At 44.6% G+C, this 23,394-nt stretch overlaps 1 protein-coding gene across 7 annotated transcripts in view; it reads right to left on the minus strand.

Annotated features, from left to right (window-relative positions):
• Window positions 1-1,663: 1,663 nt before the first annotated feature.
• The window catches only part of SAR1B (secretion associated, Ras related GTPase 1B), a 28,335-nt gene continuing 6,604 nt past the window's right edge, over window positions 1,664-23,394 (minus strand). For 2 of the 7 annotated variants that reach the window (XM_010578856.1, XM_010578855.1), the window contains exons 3-8: window positions 21,118-21,237; window positions 20,237-20,302; window positions 19,569-19,672; window positions 19,280-19,411; window positions 9,597-9,796; window positions 7,273-9,187 (exon numbers count right to left, since the gene is read on the minus strand). In XM_010578856.1, coding sequence (XP_010577158.1) covers window positions 8,977-9,187; window positions 9,597-9,796; window positions 19,280-19,411; window positions 19,569-19,672; window positions 20,237-20,302; window positions 21,118-21,237 — 833 coding nt within the window. In that variant the 3' untranslated portion in view covers window positions 7,273-8,976. Of the gene's footprint in view, window positions 1,916-3,129; window positions 3,197-4,289; window positions 4,431-7,272; window positions 9,188-9,596; window positions 9,797-12,329; window positions 13,155-17,162; window positions 17,828-19,279; window positions 19,412-19,568; window positions 19,673-20,236; window positions 20,303-21,117; window positions 21,238-23,394 lie in introns of those variants that run through there. The other 5 variants (XM_010578858.1, XM_010578857.1, XR_775112.1 and 2 more) reach the window with 4 other exon arrangements.

A 23,394-nucleotide genomic window follows, 5' to 3' on the forward strand; every position in this document is an offset into this window, starting at 1 on the left:
CTTGCGTGGAGCTGACGGGCTGTACCGCTGGGGTAAATAAGCAAGGAATTAGCCCGTTTTTGAATGGCAGGAAAGAACGAGGAGTCAGTTCCCAGCAGTGACTGAAATGTCTCCCAGACTCAGCCGTCGACTAAACCCAGCTCGAATGAGCTTTCGCAGCTCTCTGAAGGAAAGCAGCAGCAGTGGAGGTCTCGCTGACAAAACATCTCCATCCCCTTCACTTCTTTGGTTTTTCCCTTTCCCGGGAAGGTGTGTGGGGCCGGGACTGTCCCCCCTCCATGGCACATGGCACTCGGGTGCAGGGCTGTCTCCCCCGAGGACGCTCCCTCGAGCTGGTACAAGTGGAAACCTTACTGCGGGCAGCAGTTTCATCTACATTTTGCTCTGAGATTTTGAGTCATCCCAGCCTGAAAGTCAGAACGAAAGTCACAGCGGGGTGGAGGGGGGGGTGTGAAACACCGAAACCCGGGGGAGGCTTGCACCCTCACCCGGGAGCAGAAGGCAGCGGGGAGGCTGCAGAGGGCTGAGACCGGCTCATCGCCTGGCACCTCTGACAGTCAGTGCCCTCTGCTCCCCAGCCTGGCCTCCCAAAGTGCTGCAGCCCCTTTTAGGATGCTCTCGGACCTGATCCGGGCAAGAGGACTCACGGGCTCGGTTCCTCTGCAGAGGAATTTGTTTTTCATCCTGTGACACCGTCAAATGTAGACCTAAAGGAAAAGCCCGAACTGAAACGCTGCTGTGGCCGACCCAGACCCAGCTCTGCTCCTCTAATGACTGGCCCAAATTCCCCAGCCTCCACCCTGGCTTTGCCCCACACGAGTACCCCGCGCAGCTGAGCCCTGCCGCAGCTCGGTGCAGCTCAGCAACATGGGGGGATGCCTGGCCCGTGCTCCAGCATGTGCAATTTTGACCCCAAATTATCAAGGCAGGGAACACTACATGTCCTTCCTAACCAAGACGAGGAGCCTGCGGTGCTGCCCGTCCCGGTCAGGGCTCAGCCCCTGCCTTTCCCTTCACCAGTGCCATCATCTCCCTTCGGTACAGTTTTGGCACCTTCACCTGGAGAAGGGGAGGGAGGGGAAGGCCTCGGTCGGTGACACCGAGAGCATCATCTTCCCCCCGAAACGCATGAGTCATCTCCGCAACGCGCAGCCGGTGTCAGCCCGAGACACAGGATCCCAGCGCTCTGCCCACACGCTGCTGAAGAGAGCCAGCCAAAATCAGCGTGTTTGGCTTCCCGGCAGCACCCGGCCCCCTCCTTCCTTCCTTCCCCCGCCACCACTTTCAACAGCCACCAGCTCCGCTCAAAAAGATGCTGCTTTTCAGAAGACTTTTTTTTTTTTTTTTTTTGGGGGTTGATCTGGGCCAGCTGGCTTCAGAAAGAAAAAACTGGGCTCATCTCCTCTCTCCCCAAGCTACACGCGGCTCTCCAAGCAGTTTGTGTTGGGTCTGATGCGGTGGAGAGGGGATTTGCTCCAAGAGAGCTTGTCCTTGCTGCTGCACACACGGTCTGCGCTGGCAGCACAGCCCCGCTGAGCATCTTCCCATCCCAGCAGTGGGGACAGGGAGGGGAATGGATGGGGATGGATGGGGATGGGGACAGGGACCCCCCCCAAAGCACACCAGGATGCTCAGCATCGCTGCAGCCTGAGGACCGTCCGCTTCCCCGTGCTCTATATGTGCAGTGCTCTTTTGCTCAACGATGAAAATAGCATGAAGATGTTACCGCAATAATTTTATGACTTCTCAAGTCTAATTTGATGGCAAAGTGGCACTCCAGCCCCACGGGCGGGTCATTGCGCTGCAGAGCGTGCCGGAGCCATTGCTGCTCCTCCAGATGACACTGGGTTGTCCCCATGCATCCATCCTGGTGGCTCACCAGCCGGCAAGCCGGTGGGTGGGAGCTAGGCTGGACCTGGCAAAAGAAATCCATAAATAAATAAAACCCTCAGAAACAGCAGCACTTAGCCTCTTTCAGGTAGTGTTTGCCCCAGCCCAGCCACTCCCCGGGATGGATGGGAGCCGGAGCGACCCAGAGGGATGCGGGACTGTGCACGGAGGAGCAGCTTTCACGGTAGCAGCACGTGGGAATTGCTCTTTTCTGCAGGAATACGAGGCCCCAGCACTGGCAAAGGTCCTGAGGAGCACCCCACCAGTGTGTGCTCTGGCCTGGGCACAGCCACCTCTGGGCAGACATCCCAGCAGTGGGGAAAACATTTTTGGGAAGTTCAATGCCACGGGGCTGGTTTAAAGCTGCTTGGGATCACACCGAGTGCCGGCAGAGCAGCTTCATGCCCCTGGGATAGCCCAGGAGCGGCTGCGGTGCCTGCTTGGGCACGTGGAGAGGCAGGTCTGCCACAGCTCCCAGCTTTGGCACTTTTATCGAGCACCACATTAACCATTATTTCAGCAAACAATGCAGCAAACCGCAGGGGAAGGGTGGGGAGACGCTGAAATTTGCAGGCTCTTGTTAGGTACAAATGCTGCTCAGCTGCATGGCACTTACTTACCCATGTGGTTTATGCAGAGAAATCACGCAAATAAATATAAAGCAGCACTTGCTGTAGAGAATGAGCGTAACCCGCCTGATGGGAGAAAAAACATCCCATTTCGGCTGCCCGGCAGCCGGCCCCCCCCCCGGGAACTGCTGCATCCCCCGGTTCAGAGTCACGCAGCTCGAAAAGCACTTTGAGATCTTTTTTGGATGAAAGCCGTGGACAGCTCGAGCCAGAGGGAAATGGGTGCTCTCAAACAGAGGCTGAACTTCTTCTGGAAGTAATTGCAGGCACTCAGCACGTTGGAGCAGCAGGCACAGATGGAGGCTGGGAATAATACAGTAATAGCCCAAGCCTGAGCAGAAGGGGTTTCTATTTAAGTGCGATGCTTAAACTGTAAATTTCCCACAATAACCTGCAATACCTCTCTTTGGCTTTCCTTACACAGATGTGAACCGCAATATGAAATGCCTTTAAAACACCAACACAGCCTAACACCTGTTCTAACGTTTTCTATGCCGCTCTTGCTGAGAGAAAAACAATAAAACAAAGCTGGATGGCACCAACAACCACCAAAAAGCAAAACTGTGGCAAAGCTGCCGGATTAAACAGCATCTCCTTATGCAGTTCCCACCTGCGGGCGCAGAAGCTTTTCAGGCATTACAGCTGAGCATCCCACCAGCGCCAGCATCTGCATTTACCTGAAATTAAAAGGTTTTAAGCTTTACAAGAGTATCTTACAGGCACAACTGTATTGAATTCTTACAGGAAAAACTATATTCATAGAACTTAAGGTTGAAAAATCCAATTCCACCTGGGAAGAGAGAGGCCTTGACCCATGTCCTTTACTGTCACAATGTGTGGCATCAGCCATCTCCAAGGCTCAGCCTTGGGGTGCTCACAGCAAAGCGGGGTCCCTGCACCCCTGTGGCAGGTGCTTATCCTGGACTGGGACCATCCTCTGAACCCTACTTCCAAGGAAATAGGATTTTGGAGGGCTACCAAGAAGCCAGGGTATACATTGCTGGTTTGAATAGTGGCATTTTTGCAAATATTTTTATTTTTGCTGGTATTCCTGGGTACCGGGAGCCCTCCTGCTGGGTGCTGGGGACCAGCGAGGGTGATGGATGCTGAGGGGTTCCCCACCTTCCCACCTCGGGCCAGGCAGGACCGCAGCGAGCCCAGCTCCGAGGACAGCCACCCCCTGCACGCCGACAGCCCTGCGTCCTGCACAAACCTGCATTTTATGCTACAACAGATGAAGAACCACTGTTCTCACAGCTGTCTGACATGAAAATTATTCCTGGGGAATTTCCTAGGGTGGGGAAGGGAAAAAGCCACCCAAATCTGGGCAGAACGCTGCGGAAGCCCCGTCTCCCGCGCAGCCTCCACCACCCGGGCAGGACCCCTCTCCCCGATCCCCCCTTTTCTTCCCGGGGTGCCAGCACCCACTCGCATCCTGCACGCTAGTGGTTTCTAAGCAAAGGCCGCCGCAAACTAGACCGAGATCACCAGCTCATTTTATGTTAGACAGTAAACAGACATAAGATGATCGCTCCAACTTAATTATATAATAATTAAGCCCTCATATTCCTGTCATCTGCAACTGTCAAAGGCAGTCTGTACGGGGCTGCTGCTCCTCTGGAAGAGCCGTCACTCATCGCTTCTGAGAGGTGTCAAAATAAGGGTAATTTTGCCTGCAATGCCAGCTAACGGCTGTAAACAAGCGATCGTGCTTCGCTTCAGAGCTCTGCCACGGAGCGGGGGCCGTGGGGACGGAGAGATCCCGCTCACCAGCAGCGTGGGATCACGTCCCGGGACGGCGCAGGGAGCGCGGCAGCCTCGGGTCCCGGCACGGGGTCCCCACGTCCCGGCGGTGGCACCGGCATTGCACCCCCATCGAGCGAAGTCACCTCCTTGCCTCGTGCCAGCAAGCTGTGTGAAACGTATGTATTTAAGCGTGTTATTAGGAAAAATTAGAGACAAATCAGCACGTGCTTTTCCCTGCAGGAGCAGAAAATGAAGGCTGAGGATGGAAATGCAGCTTCATTTACTGTGCACCCAGAAGAAGATGCAATTCCCCGAGGTGCAGCTGAGCACGGCACCCACTCCGGCACATGCGGAGATTTGGATGGGCTCCCTCTCTGCTGGAGGAGACCACGTCCTCTCCCAGCTCCTCTGCTCACCAGGCCTGATCCTGCTCCCTCGCTGCATCTTCCACGGCTGAACCGAACACGCTGTACTGTCCCGCTCTCCCGGGAGAGCTGACAACCCCAGGAGGTCTGTCCATAAGCCCAGGCTTTCTCCTTCCCCTTTGGCTGCCTCCCCTCCTGGCCAAGTCACAGAGCTCTCTGTGCATACACGCACTACTGTAACTACTATTTTATTATTATTTAATTTTTCACAAGCACCATGTACAGCTTGCAAGGTTTCATTTAGGATTGCTCTGCTGCCTGTCAAAAATCCTGCCACCTTTGTGGTTTCTAAGCAAGTCATTACCATTGCTCCAGCAACACCCCATCAGCTAACAGGCAGGTGGAAAAGAATACCTCATTCAATTAAAGCAATGATTAATTTTTACAGGAGAAGTATGATGACTTATATGGAGGGCTTCCCTCACGCTTAGCCAGTGCTGCTCCTGCACACCCGCTTTTCCCTCTCACCCGTGGCCCAGCCATGCTTTAACAAATTCCTGATTAATCACCCTGGGAGGCAGCCGTGACTCATTGCCTTCTCCAGACAAGTGCCTCCCAAGGAGCCCGCTGACCTCTCCACCCCGCCTGCAGCCGATGCACCTTTTGGCTGGTCCTTGTCAACACGGTCTGATTTGTTCGGGTGAGCCTGGCACGGCACGCAGGAAAATAAAAAGCAAACTGGAAAGAGTCGCGGCGGCACGCTTGGCATGTGGCACCGTGCGTACCGGGACGTGCCAAGCGGTGCTAGCCAGGACCCGCAACCTAAAAATACTGTGAGACACCTCGACGCTGACCTTGGTCTTTTACCTGTTCCATCCTGAGAAGGGGATTTGGGATGGGGAGGCTGGAGGAGGGCTGGCTCACGGCACTGCCGAGCCTGGGGCAGCGGCGGTGTGATGCTGCTGGAAGTGGGGGCACTGGGACGGAGATCCTGAGCACTCCTTGGAGCTGGGTTTATCATCCCCACGGAGCAGATCATACTCCACGTGCTGCTGGAGCACGAGCAGCCAACCCTGCCCTGAGTTGTCCCCGTGTCCCCGCCGTGCTGAGCCCTGCTCGTTTGGTGGTGCTGCCCGAGGCTGACCCAGGCAGCAGCCAGGCATCGCCGCGGGGGAGAGAAGAGAGATCCCCAAATGCAGGCAGGGACATAACAGAAAATGCAAAACCAAATTTGAGTCAAGCGGCTTAAATCTGCATCACAAACCCGACTTTTTGCATCCACGTGCTTTTGCAAGGCAAAGCAACGTTATTTTTCCTGGGTAACTTATCCGACAAAATTGCTGCTCTTTGCAAGGATGTGTTGGCCCAGAATAGGTGCTCGTCTGCCCTTTCTTACCCCCGAGATGGACTTTCTGCTATTTGTCTTCACAGAGCAATTCAGTGAACAGCTGCAAAGGATGTTTTGTTCCTTGAACATAATTCATTCCTCTTACACCAGCTCCATTCACCAAAGTTCTGGAGATCATGGCACAACTCCCTGAGCTCCTGAAAAACATCAATGTTGAGAGGTTAAAGATTTTAAAGCCTGCTGCCACCTATGGATGGAAAGCAGTGAGAGCAGAAAACCACCGCGGGGGGCACAGCTGGCTGAAATGAAGACTTGAACTCTTGAATAAAAGCCATTGGCAGTGGGGACATGCCAGCAGCCCTGGACAAGACCTGAGCTTTCTCCTTCTTCAGACAAACTCAACAAGGTGCAGGGCACAGAGGGCTGATGGAGGGTATTGGGATATTTGCCACCCATCATGTGAATACACGTAGTCCAAGAAAGGAAATAAGCCTTTTTTTTGGCTTGCTGGATTAATCTGATTACAGTGTTGTTATTGACAGACCGTAGCTTGCCCTCCCCCTTACCTAATTGTTCTGATTTAACTACATCCTTAAAAAAAAATTGTACATATTTGCATTCAGATTGCTAAAGTGATAATTTTTGCAATAAAACTCTACAGAATACTTAAAATAGACATTTGTGGGGCCACAGAAACTACAGGGTGGCATATTCCACCCCCACTGGAGGAAACAGGGTTATCTATCATAAAGGGGACATGTCATTTGTACAGCATCATACCTAGCAGAGCTCCTAGTTCATGGAAGAGGCTATTTGGTTTGTGGCAGGGTAAGGGGAGAGGTCAGGCAGTATCTTCCACAGATGTGGGACAGAAACTCCAGCCACATAAAACCACGCATGGACAGAGAGAGCTCCCACCCTGCCGGCGAGCCGGACCGTGTGGGAACCGTGCTGCCCTCCGCTCAGTGGGACCAGTCCTAAACTGGACAAAGAGAAGAGGATGGGGAGACTGATGCAGAGAAATGACTGCAATCCAGCGTTATATGAAACGCTGTTATATACATCATATTTCATGCTTATACACATGGTAGTCATCTTTTTTTTTTTTTTTTTGCTCTGGTTATCTGCATGCATGCTCCGAAAGTGAAAAGGTAACCGAAAGCAGGCACAGTCTAACCCGCTGGTGTCAGGCACCCACCACAACCACCGCCTTACTCTTTAGAAAAAGATTTCATACTTTCAACACGGGGTTAAAGATGTCCTATTATTTTATTCCTTTTTTTAAATTTCATCAGCTTCAGCTTCTTGAAAAACCTGTTTTTCTTTTATCCTGAGTCATTTCGCGTGAAGAAACTATTGTTCTAAACTGTGACTCATCAGTTTGCATCACCACTTTCCAAACCCCTCGGGGGCACACAGGCTTCGAAGCAGGCAATGGCAACCAGCCTTTATTTACCAATAAATAGGCACTTCATCGCTGCATTGACTCATCGCTATTTAAGCCTCATTTTGTTCCTACTTCCCAACCGTGAACCCGGAGCGATCATTCTGGTTGCTTTTGTAGCTGTCTTTTATAAAGAACTTTCACACGAACCACGTCTTACTGACAGTCTGTCTGCTGTTTAAATACAAATACAAAAACTTGTAAGGAGAGACAAGTATCTAAATGCTAGTGCTGAAGTATACCGAGTTTCCAGAAACCAGCTTGCCACGAGGCAGAAAACACAACTGCTCGTTACTGAGACATACCTCATATACTAGAATTAACGGGGAAAAGGAGGCCAACATCAAAATTATCCGCTTCATTGAAGCTCTCACACAGATCATAACTGTATCTTTTTGAAATCCAAGTCAAAAGGAGCACTTTTGGAGCTAGACTCCCCTCCATAGCCCGGAGCTACATCACCCCTGCCCAGCAAATGTGGTGCCAGCAGCAGCATGGGAGGGATGAGTGAATTTTGGACAAGCAAAACTGAGCCTCTAAGTGAGTTTAAAGGTGCAAAATCAAAGGTTTGATCCTGCTTTTCTTATGCACCTAGACCCCAGTAATCCTCCTTGTGTACTTCTGCTACTGAATAAGTATCAATAAAACAAAGAAACTAAGGAGTTTGGATGCATTATTCCTCCTAAATCCCACAGCTGCCAAGACCGAATGATACTCAGCACCTTACCTTAAATATATGATGCTGCACTTTCTTGCGGGACATAAATCACAGCTCAAATCTCCTGCAGCCATAGTGCCAACTGGAGTCAGAGGGAGCTGAGTTTGCAGAGCTGCAAGCTCAGGCAGCGCGCTGCTCCAGCAAACTCTCGCCGTGGTTCATCTGGGTTGAGATTCATGTCAAGGGCAGGGGGATCGCACAAGGCACGGAGCAGCCTTAACGCTAACAGTCGTGTCCGAGGCAGAGAAAAGCGCAAGAACGTTGCTTGAAAACCAGTGAGAAGAATAAAAAGAACGTCCAGACCTACGACTAGGATGATTTCTGTTAAGTACCCCAAAAGTGGGTTGCACACCATGATAAGCTTAAACTGGGGCATAAACTCCTGGTTTTCTCTAACAGCAAGTAGCCTATTGATGTGAAATTTTAACACAGTTTAATTTTTCTTGCCTTCCTACTCTTCTATGCTGTCCTGTGTATACCTTTACAGAAAAAACGTTTGAAAGTCATCTTTAGCCAAAATTTCCACAGCAGTCGCCAACACTTCACTGCTGGCAGAGCTTCCCAGCCATGCAGCATGGGGCGCAAATTTATTTTCATGGGGGAATGAGCTGAATTTGGGGCTTGGGGTTTTCTTTGGCTCTTGAGGAGCAGTGACACGTCAGCCTGAGCTCCTGATTGAAACCTCCTCATCTGGCACAGCTTTCCACCACCAACCTCTCCTGTACCGCAGAGGGCTTTGTGGGGTGATGCTCCAGCTTCCACTTCACCCAATTTCTTAGTCTTAGCACAAAAACCCGCAAACTCTCCAAAGACTGGCACCGAGAGCAGATTAATTCCTAGCGAGATACAGAAATATAGGCTGAAGGGGACAGGGGCAGGGTTGCAACACATGGCCTGTAGGCTACATTATACAGGAGAGAGATGAAGGCACATGCTGCTCCAGGAGCTTTGGGGACGTGGTGTGTGAATGGAGGGCCACCATCTGTTTTTGAAGGGACTGTCTGCTCAGGCACTTGCTGCAGCAAGGCAAGAGTTTGATCGCCTCTTCTGTGAAATGAGAAAACCAGGAATAAAGTAAATCCAGGATCCCACCGGCCTTTTTTCCCCCCCTCTGTGCTTTTGCTCTCCCTCCTTGCCCAACTTTTTCACCCGGTCCCCGGGACAGGCTCTGGTTTTTCTCCCACCTGCCAGCACCCATCTGCCTGCACAGGCAGGCTGCCGCTTGTCCCAGCCAGCTCCTGCCCAGTGCAACCCAGCACACAGCCCACTCCCTGCCCGCTCATTCCCCTCTGGCAACGGGCTCTGGATCCCAAGGAAGCTGCCTAAGCCTCCCTACAGCAGCGAGCTACACTGAATACGGGTGCTGGATGAGAAGATGCCATGCTAGGGCAGACCTACCATAGCCCTTGAGTTTTGGGGAAGAAATTAAGCATCTAGGGTGGGGAACATCACTGACCTTTGCACTTGGGATGCAGGCTCAGCGCCGGAGCTGATGTAGAGGTGCCAGGGCTGGTCCCAGTGAGCGCAGGCGGGACGCATCTCCTGGAGAGCAGCAGGGGAGGGCACGGCTGAGGCAGGCTCCAGCGGACAACTCGGGGCAGGACCAGCTCCCTCCCCACCGCAGCCTTGTACCATGCAGGTCACCATCGGTACCACCTAACGAGTGCCAAAGCAAAGCATGAATGGCCCATTTCTCCCACGTATTTTTTTCCCTTCTTCTGCAATCCTGAGACACACTTTTTAAAAATTTTGCAGAAAGGAACCAAATCTCAGCCACACATCCGTTTTAAGAAGAATTCACTTCAAATCTGGACTGTACACAAGAAACATGGGGGTTTTGGTGATTTTTTTGATAGACGCTGTCTTTGTGAAGTGCTCTTACGTTCACAAGGTGTGCAAGACATTATTACAGAAACTCACAGCACCCTTCCTCTTACCTGGTAATGTACTGGGTGGTTTCTTTGCTTTATTGCTTGACCTACTTCCCTGTCAATAAACATCTTCCAGCAGCATCATGTTCTGCAGTAAGTTCAAATTCACTTTGCGCTCCCAGAGAGGTGCAAGTCCAATGATAGTTGACCAGGTCAGACAAGGACTTCACCAGCACCATCTCCCTGCATGTATTTCATAATTTCATGTTTACAGAGACATAAATAGACTCCATCCCACAGTCACATGCATGAGGATCTGTTACACATTCTTTGCTGCAGTCAGACTTAGAACAGCTCCATGAACTTCAGCTAACCACGGTGACTGTAACTTTTTTGGCTTTCCTCATTTCTCCCAAAATAATAATGGCAAACAACATGTGTAAATCTTTTACTGACTGTCTCTTGCATTCTGCCTGACAACGGCTCTGAAAACACAAGCAGAATTTCTTCTTTGATAGAGGGCCCCCTTACAAATTTCTTCCCCAAGATTTTAAACATCAAACTGTTGAAGAAAAGCTCTCCCCAAAACAGCCTGGGGGAAAAAAGTCATATTGTTTTTTAAACTTAGGAGGCAACTCAAATTACAGATTAGGAAACAAAAGGATATTACAGATGTGGTAATAGCAGACAGGAGGACTAGAGGAGAACTTAAAAAAAAAAAGACTATAAATCAAAAATAAGTTCTCTTACAAATGTTCAGGTACAAGTGTCGAATCAACACATCCTTCTTTTGGGGATGTTCATCAGAGCTCTTCAGAGCCAGCTGTCACAACCACAGCAGTGAGTAAGAGCAAACGGATGGGACATGTTTTCTAAAAAATGCTTGAGTAAACATCTCATTGTGTAGGAACACCCATACTTCTTTACAGCAATGCCAGAAGTGTCTCTGATGCCAGTAACAAAGCATAAGCTCTAAAAAAAGGCAAACTATATTATTAGCTCTGTCTCCTTCTGTTCTGCCTAAACACTGTTTCTCCAGGCAGCACCCAGAACTCCAGCTGCTCTCCCTACTGTAGCTGCACATCTGAATTTCTCCCACAGTATCTCCTGTAATTATTATCCACCAGTAAAGCAAAAGCTTTTAATTTTCTCTATTGCAAACTCCTGATTTTTTTTAGCCTTTGAAACCTATGAGTGCAGACTTTCACTGAACGTCCTCTGCAATTTCATGCTAACGCATCTGAGTAACAATATTTTGAACATATTTTAAACATCTTGTGTATATATATCCATACATATATATTTACATATTTTAATATATATTACATACATTTATACACACACACAGAGCAAGGAATAGAAGAGTTAAGTGGCACATACAGGAGTCTTCCTTTTACAATTCCAATTTATTTGAACCTAAACCAAAATCCTGCTCTAAGAAAGCAGAGAGAAAATGGCACTTAGGCACTGGGGCTGGAACTAATAGTCTAGGCTGAACTCAAAATCCAGCTCCAAGTGCCAACAGGCATAAGAGCTTAAAATATGGTTTTAAGTTTTGCAGCCCATGCTTATCTCTGGTCAGAAGTCAAGTGCATTAAACAAGTGACCTCAGCTTTGTCCTTGGGGAACAGTTGACCAAGGATCAGCAGTTTGCAGTGACTTAGCAAAAAAACAGCTTAATTGTAGGATAGCGGACAGATTTCAAAATAACCTGACAAACGCTGGCATTACCATAGCATGCACAGACCGATTGAAATACAGCTCCTATCACTAGCTAATTTCTCTCCCTCCCCTTTGCTTTCACAAGCACCAGCGTTTCCAAATACCAGCCCCAGGGTCAGTCCACAAACAAGCTGTGGCAGAGCAGCATTAGGAGCCCTGTTCATAATTGTTCTCCCTCTTACCTCGCTGGCAAGAGGACATTTTTCAACCCAATTAATTTTTCCCTTCCTCCACTGCACAGCCTGGAACTTGGTCAAGTATTTCCTAGAGATGCTCGCACAACCCGCGGGGCAGCCCCTGCACCATGGTCCCCTGCACTGACCCCCTCCTCCAGCCTGCTCACTACCTGAAGCTAGCAAAGCTTCTAGGTTTCAACAAACCTTTAACAAAGATTTTAACAAACTCTTAACTTAGAACAAATTCCGACCTTCCTCTCAAGAGCCACATTCTCACTGAAAAGCAGCTTCCTTTGCTCAGAAACCCCGTGTGCTACAAAACGTGAACCACTTCAGATCCTCTCGACAGGGTAAGATCAGGTTCCCCTCGTTAGCTCAGCCTCCCCTTCTGCACATACTACTGCAAGCACCAGTCCCATCCCTTCCCAGACCAGCAGCTTGTCACAGTATACCCCTTGTCAACAAACCAGCTATATCCACTCCTGGGTTTGGGTACTCAAGTATCATTAAATTGCTAAGATCAAGTCTCCAACAGCTCATCTCTGCCCCAAGCTACTGCCAGGGGTTTGCTCCAGCTAATGCTGCTGCTCCTGGGAGTTAATCAAACCACTCTGACAGCAAAGTACCAGCTTTGTGGGGGAGAAAATCTAACCCAAGAATACAAATTCTTATTTGCCTGTACCAAAACTAGGCATTTGGACGCAATACTGAAAGTGTACCTTTAAATTCTCCTTTTACAAGGATAGTGTTTATTTACATTGCATTTAGGAAAGAGAATCAGAAATTACAAGCAGATCCAAGTTTTGCACCCACTCTACACATTGCAAGTTTTTGTGCTGTTCTTTTAACTTGTTACCTACTAAATATTGTCATAGTTGGGTGTAACACAGTTGACAGTGAATGGTACATGCTTAGAGTGGCTTTTTTTGCTATGAATGCAGAGGAGGTGACCCAAAATGCCATTGATTTACACATGATTTGTGCAGTATCTTCACTAACTTGCATGTAATGAAGGCTTCTGTCATCACTCTAGGACACAGGCAAACGGTGCTCAGGTTAAGGGAGGCATTGCTTCATTCGATGTTGCTGCTGGTTGCTGTGAGAGCTCTTCTTATTCAGGCAGTGACCAAGTACAACCTAATCCCTCTGGACTTCACCTTCGTCAAAGGTTAAACAAGGACAACAAGAGCCCTCTGCCTCACAAGGGTGTTGAGGCAGCATTAGCAGGTAGAAAACTTCGAGATCCTGGAACAAAAGGCATTGAAGGCTCTAAAATGTTATAAATTTCTTACTGTGATGGGACACATGCCATAAGAAACAGGGTCCTAAGAAAAAACAAGGGATACCTTTTCTTAATGATTATTTTACCGTAACTGCTCACTACCAAACACATTTCTAATTCTAGTTCCAAAGCAGTCCAGTAAGAAATAATTTGAAAAACAAACTAAGGAGAACACATACTTAGGATTGCAAAGTAGTTTTCTATCACATAAGGTTAATACACTTTCCCGTGGGCTGCCTCAAACAGGATTGAGTGGACTCAGCTTGAGGAACACCTAAACTCGGTGGCAATCCCCACTCAATATAGTCCCACCAACAGTGCAAATCCTAGAGGGCAGCTGGATTCTAAAAGGCAGTATCATTTGCCTGTAAGATCAGAACCTTCCATCTCATTTTAAAATTGCAACAAAGGAAATGTAATTTTTTCCATGCTCAAAGAGTTTTCCAAGTAGAGGGTTTGCTTCTATGCAAACATGAACAGAAACCCTAGCAAAGAAGGGACTGAATTATTATTATACCCAGCTGAAAAAAAACCCAAACTCACTACTAGACCATGTACTAGTCAGCACACTTTTTTCTGGTTTTGATAATTAGACAAGAACTACCTGTTTAAAACTCCTTTTCTTCAAAGTCCAAGTCAGAACTTTATTTTCTATTCCCGACACTTACATTTCAAGCATGGGATGGGATAACATAACAAACACCACATTAAGAACATGTTTAAGAACACTCTCATCTTTAGCTTTTCTTCTGCAGTTTATTATATAAATTATGCTTTTAAACAGTTAGAGCACTCACATTTCAAAACAGAAAATGTTTAGTTTCACACTGAGATACTAGTGCAAAGAGTGGTTTATCTAAGTGCAAATAAGTTACATGCCCCCACTGACAGCCAGTGGATTAGGCTGTTTTTAATATAACTCCTAAGTCCATAACGAACAATTATATTACCTACACTAAATCTGAGCATGTTGTAGTCAACAGAAATATTGGACTTTGTTTGGTAACAACCAAATACTCTGACAGTACAAACAAGAGAAGAACAATTCGACTTCAAGCAGACCTGTGAATTCACTGGGATTGAAGACCACCACCATCACTTTCCTGACTGGACTTTAGTTATAAATAAGTGGATGTCAAATGTTCTATTTCACCTTCAATTCCAATGATTAAAATACAATAAAGCTCACATGCATGCAGGTATTGTATTCCAGTGAATGCCATAGGTCATCTTTGGCACATCATAGACAGTACCTGAACACTGAATACAGAAATATTAATGAAATAATCTTGATCTGGCAAGAGGATAAATGAGAAAGCTCAAAGATCCTTCCCATCTCCAATGCCAATCATTGCTGCCAAAAAATTTATTAAACTAAGAGTGAAATACACCAATGCCTCTGAGTTACACGAGACATACTAAACCCCAAGTTTAATTAAATCCAAGCAAAATAAATCTTATTCAACCCATAGACACTAGTGTATGGGGTCACTACAGTGAAATACAGGCCACTTTGTCAGAAGTAGTTATTAGCATCTTAGGAATCTGCATTCATTTTGCTTAAAGAACTGTTGTGATGTAAAAACAAAATGAGACACTTCATAAATAACATCTTTATTAATGAGTTTCCTTTTTCACATTCCTTAAAGTGATATTTAATTGAAATCTGCATAGTCAAGAGTGCAAAAAAAAATTCATAGAAGTCGGACCCAAATGTGAATGTTGCCCCTTTTTTTTTTTTTTTTTTAGTTAAGTAAGACTGGTCACAATCATAGGAATAAGCAAACTCCAGAAATAAATGGCTGGGGAGATGTGGAAGGGGTGGGGATGAAAACCACCAGAAAAAACTCTCAGCAGTATATCTGCCTATTAATGAAATCTTCACAAAAAGACACACAACACCCATTCACATTCATGTGTACAACAGAATGTAAACTACAGAAGAAAGGTACTTCCTCTACTGAATGAAATGAAACAGAGCGAGATTATTTGTGTATTTGAGTGTTGATCAGCTATTCCCACAACAGGAACCATTACAATACCCAGGTGGATAAACACAAGGTCCAGATTTCTTCATGCCCTTATTACAACCACATTTAAACTAGCATCCTACAGTAGGAAACATGAAATCTGAGTATTCCCGTAATACTACAAATTACTCTTAACACACACTTTTAAAGCAGTACCACCTCCTTTCTTTTTTAATACTTAATACTATCAACCCTTTCCTTACTGCTAACGTTATTCACAGTTGGTTGGAAGAGCAGGTGAAGAGGACTTCTCAGTGCCCACGTAATGGCTCAGCCTATGGAAGCGGTCTGCAGCAGAACACCTCCAGCTTCATATCATTGCACAGGCAACACAGTCCCAAGTCTCCCACATCAACACCACTACGTGACTCTGCAAGTAATATTTTTACTATTTACACCATCTACTGATTTAGCTGTTGTTCTCTGCATTATAACCATCATCAGAAAAATCTAGAGACAAAGAGGCATGTCCCCTACGTAACAGTTGTAGGTAGTAAAGACTCATATATTGTCCATGCACTGGTGAGAGGCCATTTCTTACCTCGTTTTGATTTATGCAACTGAGACGCTACTCTACAGCTGAGCACCAGCTGTATGAATGCTCTTATGTTGGTCATTTGGAAAAGCTATCCGATACCATCACTCTGAACTTCACCATGCACAAACTAGGCTTAACAGTTTGCATATGATTGTGCAGTAATAAACTTCAGTTACAATTTACATTAAGTTAGGTTCTGAATTATTCATCTTATTCAGATGCACAATCTAGGACTGTGTGAAACTGATCATCAATATTCAGCCATACAAGTTCAGATCTGGGCAAGGAATAAGTCTCATTTATTTGCTGTGAGCCTATAGGCTTTAAAGTCGAGATTCAAGCCCAGCAGGCCAAGAGAGAAAGTTATGAAATCAAACCAGTCAGAAATACATTTGCTGCCATGGATATTGGAAACATAAGGCCTGAAGTATTTTAGAGAAGAACTACAACAGTGAGTAACAGGGATACAGTGAAAACACTTGCACAGTTTGTACTTGTACAAAGGGAAAACAAACTACACAGTGAAACTCAAACCCATCACAGCGAAGTGGTGACTCCAGGGCTGAAACCCTACCTTCATTCAACAGACGAGAGCAAAACATCCCCAGCACATGGAAGCATCAACCACAGCACCGTGCCAGTGTCAGCCAGCATCAACAAGATGTTGTCAGACGCATGTGCTTCGACACCCTTTCTTCGAAAATAACCTGCTTTCTCCTCAGGGAACTAATGCACTCGAAGATGGGGAAAAACAGTCAGAAGTCTGGAAACAAGAACTGCAGATAACCAAATTTTACCACAGAAATAAGCCACCTGGGCAGCCATCAGCTGCCACACTGGCTAGGTTGCAGGGCAAAACCACGGAAAACAATCCGTCTTGTCCCAGTTCAAAACACCAAAAATAAAACTGGCCAATTGGGTGTGAGCTGCTAAATTTTCACAAGCAGCAATGGCAACATTTTTTTTTCCCCTGGCAATTTCACAGGCAAATCTTCTGGCAGACCCCAAATCTAATTAAATTAGGACCAGAATATTTAGTGCAGTGGTATTCTGAATTTCTTCAGAAAAAACCTCTGTGTTTCTTGTGTCGCTTCCGGGGTTTAATTCAAGAGACCAATAGAACAAGACTATTTCTGACATTAGTTCAAGATTTACATTGGCACAGCTGATATATATTATTTTTACTTTTTAAAGGTGGTGGTTATAAGGGCATCGGATTAGATTTTTCTTTCAGTAATGCAAAATCCTAAAATAAATGCAATTTGGTAGTCTGAAAAAAACACCTTACTCTGACATACAATGAAACTACTTTGTGGCCTTCTGTGTTTCAGGAAAATATCCCACATATTCAGATCATCAGGCAGCCTCACTAGTTAAGACACATTAAAATGAAACATTTTCCATTAAAGTTGCCAAAAACTGGATTTAAATTTATTGCATGACGTTGCATAAGAAAGTATATTATTGAAAACCGTAAGGCATCATGCAATTATCCATCAGCTAATTATTTATTATTCCTTGAAAGATGGTTATATACTCTAAAGTTATAAAACCAGTTTCAAAAAAGTACATAAAAAAATTCAACATAAGCATTAAATATTTTTCACATGTTCGTAGTTTTTAGCTGTTAAAAAGTGCATTCAAACATACTGTACTGGAAAGTTGCTCTGACCAAAAGCAGTGCCAGAGACTCATTAAATTAAATGCTGCAAAAGAATGTTTCATGGGATTAGAAAGCTCACAGGTTGTGGTACTTAAACTTACAAACTTGCTTGAAATAATTTTTCAACCCTCACACTGACAATTTAGCATACATGGTATAATTAGCTAAAAATGTGTATTTTTATAACTAAACAGTCAAATGAATTCAAGTTACGTACACTGAGTGATCAAATAAGGAGCAGACTTAATATTCAGACATGGGACAGAATGTACTGATGTGATTTTGGCATTAATCAATGTACTGTGCCATCCAGCGGAAGCCTTCTCCATAGCCTTGTCTCTTTAGCACGCTGCACATAAACACTTCTAGTGGCCTTGCGTTCAATTCTTTCAATGGTATACTGCCCTGCAGAGACACAGAAGTATTCCAAATTACGGTATTGTTATAAAAAGACGGCTACTTAACATTGACATTTGTTTCTATGGAAAGCCATTATTTAACTTGTGTTGGATACTTCAATTTTAGAAAATAAATTATTCTAAAACGTGTACATGTTACTAAGATTAGGATCACTTGAGAAGTACACGAAGCATATTTTCATGCGCATCGACATTTGGAGAGAGTGAAGTACATGAAACCAGAATGCAACAGCAAGCACATGCATAGAGAATTTGAGAGCTTATACTTGGTTTTCAGTCACAGTTCCCTGCTCTGTTTCTAATAGCTTTCCAACCAGATAAAAAGAGCATTTGCTACCAATTGTAGGACTGACCATAGCAAGAGTGCAAGTTGCTTGCTTGCCAAGATCAGCACAGTGCGATAAAGCTGTTCCTCAACTGCAGATTCACAATGGTATTCATACTTCATAGACTACATGCAGTGTTGTAAAAACCAGGCCAAGACACACACACACAAAATTAATAAAAGTCAGTAGTAACTGTTTATAGCCCATTACATCTATTCTAAAACTAACCTGTGCAATTCTCTTTCACGCAGAAAACTAAAAGATAAATATCTGTTCCCACTCAACCTAAACTCTGACTGGCACTAAACTTTAAGGGAAGCATCTAAGAGTGAATAAGCAAAGAGGAATTACAAGACCAGGTGCCTTCCTCAGCAGGGCCACACTGCTGGTCATCTAATAGGAGCTGGGATGGAAGCCACACTGGAATGGCTTTCTCAGCTGCAGAGAGGTGTCTTTCCAAGGGCAAAGGACAACAGAGCAACTTATTTCTAGTGCCCTGTATCCAAATGCCTCCTCCAAGTAGTACACTGTATTTACTTTAAGAAGAGTTGAAGTATCACAAAGATCCATAATAGAAATCTGCTTTGCTGTTACGGATGCCGGTAGAAACTTCTTTTCCTCTCACGACCTACAAACTCAGACTTCTACAATAGTGTAAATCTGTTTCTAAGCTTTAGGTGAACGTGTTAAGTAACGAAGTACTAAGTCTACACTTTAAATGAGAAAAGTCACTTAAAGACTATTAGTTTTCTCTTACAGTTCTCACTAGAACTATAGCCTCTGAAAACTTAATCATCGTTCAAAAAAACTGCATAGGAGAGTTGAAGTATTAAAAGTTATTCTAATAAAGTTTTCTCTGAAAAAATGTGGCATTGAATAGTAGAGATGCATCTAGTACACAAAAAAAGACTCCAGAATTCATTCCATATATGGTTACTATGTACCAAGTACTTTATATATTAAAAACCATTTCTTTTGTGTAGCTGGAATGAACCAGAGTCAACACACAAGTATAAGGCAAACAAACTCCTTAACAAAAAACCAAACCAACAAAACCACAAAAAAAAAAAACAAAAAAAAAAAAAAAAAGGGGGGGGGGGGGAGAGCATTACCTTTCCTGTTGTCTGGCCATACAGACCAAACATCTCTCGTAACCTCTCTTCACTAATGGCTTCAGGTCTGTCAATCTTGTTACCAAGAATTAGGATAGGCACATTAGCAATAGTTTCATCTGTCATTAGTGACTGCAAAGGAAAAGAGAAAGGAGGTGAGATTAATTTAGAATATAGAAGGCCAAATTGCTATTACTCATGTCCAGGTGGTAGCAGGGCTCTGTTGGATACTGGGAATTCGAGCTTATTTCTTAGAAGTTAAAACTTTCAAAAACTTATTTAAACTTACATCAAGTTCTTCTTTTGATTCAAGCAATCTTTCATGATCTGCACAGTCCACCAAGAACACAATGCCATTAATCGCAGGCAGATAGTTTTTCCACACTCTGCGAGCTACGGGGAAGATGTGAATTAAAAACAAAAGGGAATTATCCCAAAATTCAGAGTGAAGCACATCAGTAATTAAGCAGCAACAGGTTTTTTTTTTTTGAAGACTTAGCTTATGTTGCCAATCTTCAAGATGGAATTTCATGTTTTACAAAGTTTGAAATAATGGCGCAAAAGTATCATTCCCCTTTACTGTTATCATCACTCTATCCCACACATACACTGATGTACCAAAACTTTTTATGCTTCCCCAAGAATTATGTCAACAAAGGCAAGTTTGAAGCATAAAGCTTAAAGGTAAATGTAAGCAATTCAAAGCACAGAATCCTCTTCAAAATACAGTTATCAGTCAAAAACTTCTGCTCTACTGCAGCTCTTGCCAAATTGTATTTGGGATTTGTGGTAAGTGGCGGAGATGGACAAAAGAGCAACGTATGTTTTTTATGCTGTCAAAGAGAGTGTGGGAAGTCAACCTCTGCAGTATGGTAGTATTTCTGATTGGAAACAAACGGACTGTAGACAACTCTAACTCAATTCAGTGAGGTTAAGTGAGTCAATGTATTCTCTTACCTTGAGCATGTCCACCCAGATCGAAGGTAGTGAAAGTCATGCCAGCAATTGTCAGCTCTTCTGAAGCTAGAAATACACAGAATTATGTTCTCTGTGAAGATTATGCAGTGCATTGGAACAGTCTAACCTTCTAGCATGTAGATTTTACCTCCTCTCTTGGTTCTTTTCAGTATTTTATATTCAAGAAGCAAATCAGAGTAATACATTTTCTCTCAAAATCAATGACACATTTGTTTAACAACCAAATGTTATTAACCATTAAAACACATGTAAAATACCTACAGTGCTAAACAAATAGCAGAGAATATTTGTACATTATTTATGCCTACGCATTACACAAACAACAGTTGGCTCTGGCATCCGGTTTGCCACAAAGATGGCATTACATGTACAATACTGTTCAAGGTTTCTCCTCTTCACACCCTTTCCCAATTTCTCACCTCCTTACTGGACTTCACCAATCCACATTTTTAACCTGTGTTGAATTTTTTCTCCTGCAAGGCTACCAGGATAACAATTACACAGCAACCTCTGAGCCAAAAAAAAAATATCAAAACAGTGTACATAAATGCTAATTTTCCAGCTACACAGAGAAGCTGCTCCCAAACACTGCAAGCTCCAATTTCCCTCAGCTTCTGTAATCTAGACTCTCAGGTCCACCATTCTGCTTGTTGCTCACCTCTTAATTTTATATATACCACATTGAACTATCCTACGCACATTTTTTTGAATATTACTTGAACTATCTACAGATCATAGTCCCAGAAATTCCTTTGTTTCTCCCCAGTTATGCTGTTGGTCTTACGATGTATAATCAGATCCTGCTTTTCCTGCAACACTTTAAATACTTTCTAGCTATGGAATCAGCAATATTAACTTACTGGGGTGTAACGTGGGGACATGTTGTCCCAGTCTGTCATCTTTGAGCATGTGCAGCAGTGTAGTTTTTCCAGCATTGTCCAGTCCAAGAAACACTAGTTTGCCCGATTTCTTGTACAGTCCTGGAACAAAGAAGGACCTACTGAATAATCAGTTAAATTGGTGGGAGTTACTTTCTAGCTCTAGAGATGATTTTGCTCCCAGGAACAAAGTGTTCAGTCATGGTACAAAATACAGAACAGCCAAGCTCCACCGCGCACTTTATCTATGCCCTTTACCCGCGTTGTCCTACTCGTACAAACTACATTCACACTTGCTCATGTGCCTGCTGCACTACGTGTACCACGTGCAGCTTACAGGAGGGGCAGAGGCTCACAACTGATGCAACGTGTCACTCACATAAACGCATTTACGTTGTCTTAAGAAAACCACAGCAGAACAAGACTAAATTTCGCCCGTGTAGCTTACTCTGCCCCAGCAAAGGGACAGTTTTGCTCACAGGTGGTGGAGAGGGGGGCATGCGCGTACAGTGCTAACAGCAGGCTCTAAAATATGGACCATCTTGGACCTGAACAGAGGGCGTTCTGTTCAGCTACCTCCAATTATGACAAAAAGTTTGTTCAAGGCAAAAAGAAAGTTCAGACCTCAATCAGTATATTACAGAGAAATCGGTTTCAATGTCAATAGTCATAATTAGTATACGTATGAAGACTTTTATGTTGATTCATATATTATTTTGACAAAAAGTAACACTCACCCATAAGCCCAGCTAAATTGCTAAATCCTGAATGGCATCATCAGGGCAATTCTGACATATTTGCTGTCATGTGATAATGCTTTCATAACAGGAATAAGAAATTTTATTTTCACTGATTGTCATCTTTATAAAAATGCCTTTCCCCCTTTTTTTTTTTTCCCCTCTACTTGTAACCCCAATAAATGCAACAGTTGCTGTGAAGGAGAGGAAGGATGTTTAAAACGTGAACACCATATTTTCTGAAGTTTGAGATTATCAAAGGGCAATTCTCTTTTAACTTGCCAACACTACATCCTATGCCAGGATTATTTTTCACGGCTTCAAACTGATCGACACTCAAAGTAAAACATTTTTAAGACAAATTAAACAACAACAACAAAAAAAATCACATTCTGTACTGAAAAAACTACTGAAGTAAGAGTCTCTTAACTTTGCCTTTTTTAAGCAGAAAATCTTCCCTTATTCCCTCTTTGAAGACCTGTAGCTGGATAAGACACACTGCACATTTCCTTAGGAACCACTACTGACTCCACAGCCTTCCCTAGTGCTGAACAGGGCAGAACACTTACAACAGAGGGTGAAGAAATACATACACATATATGCTGAAATTACATTTCTTCAAAAGCAAAACTGAGCTATGTTCCTAACAGAATTCTCTCTTCTTTGTGTAAAAAGAATTGCAAAACACAGCCAAATATTGCAATATGCGAGGTTTTTACATCATCAGGATCTTTTACTATACAATGTCATAATATTACAGTACTTTGCAATATGCTGAAGAAAATTTTATTTTGCCACCACTGCGACAATACAGAAACATTTTGTGAAGTACACTATCAGATTTTACTGTTAAAGCTCAAGCATTCCATCGCTGCAGTCCCTATACTTAACTGCACCTTCTGCAAGCACAACCTACACTGCAAACTACCCACCAACACCCTGCACTGTGCCTCGGGGCCGCAGGCAAGAGGCTGGTAGCCGTCTAAAGGATGCATTAACAGCCAGCCTGGGTCTCCCTGTGTGAGCGAGCCAGTAACATCAGTTTCTGGAGCCCTTATTTTTTTTCTTCTTACCTAATGTGTTATTCTCATACATGTTTTATTTGGTGGGATTTTAAGCGACAGTGTCACACAGGTGGCTGCTCGGACAGCCCCATTGATGCCGCAGCATTACAGGGGCATAGGTGCCTCTGCCTGGCCAACCTTTACACTGCTGCTGTTTGCTCACCTCTCCCTCTGCCTTTAAGCTAATCTCTGGGGTCACATTCCAGCAGGACATGTTTTGTAACTTGCAGGAATGAATATTCTTTCATATTCCTCAGCTTCTTTCATTAATGATCTTTATTACTACAGGAAATACGCTTAGAGTGTCTTCACAGTTCTTTCAAATACAACGACTCTTACTTCCCAAACTCACCTTCTCACACGCCCAAATACATATTACCTATTAAACTACAGACTGGAGGAGAAAGTATTAATGTTTACAGAGAAAGGAGTGGGCAAACATTTTGATATATCAACAT

This window comes from Haliaeetus leucocephalus, unplaced genomic scaffold (genome assembly GCF_000737465.1).
Source record: "Haliaeetus leucocephalus isolate CR32 unplaced genomic scaffold, Haliaeetus_leucocephalus-4.0 Scaffold656, whole genome shotgun sequence".
Lineage (NCBI taxonomy): Eukaryota > Metazoa > Chordata > Aves > Accipitriformes > Accipitridae > Haliaeetus > Haliaeetus leucocephalus.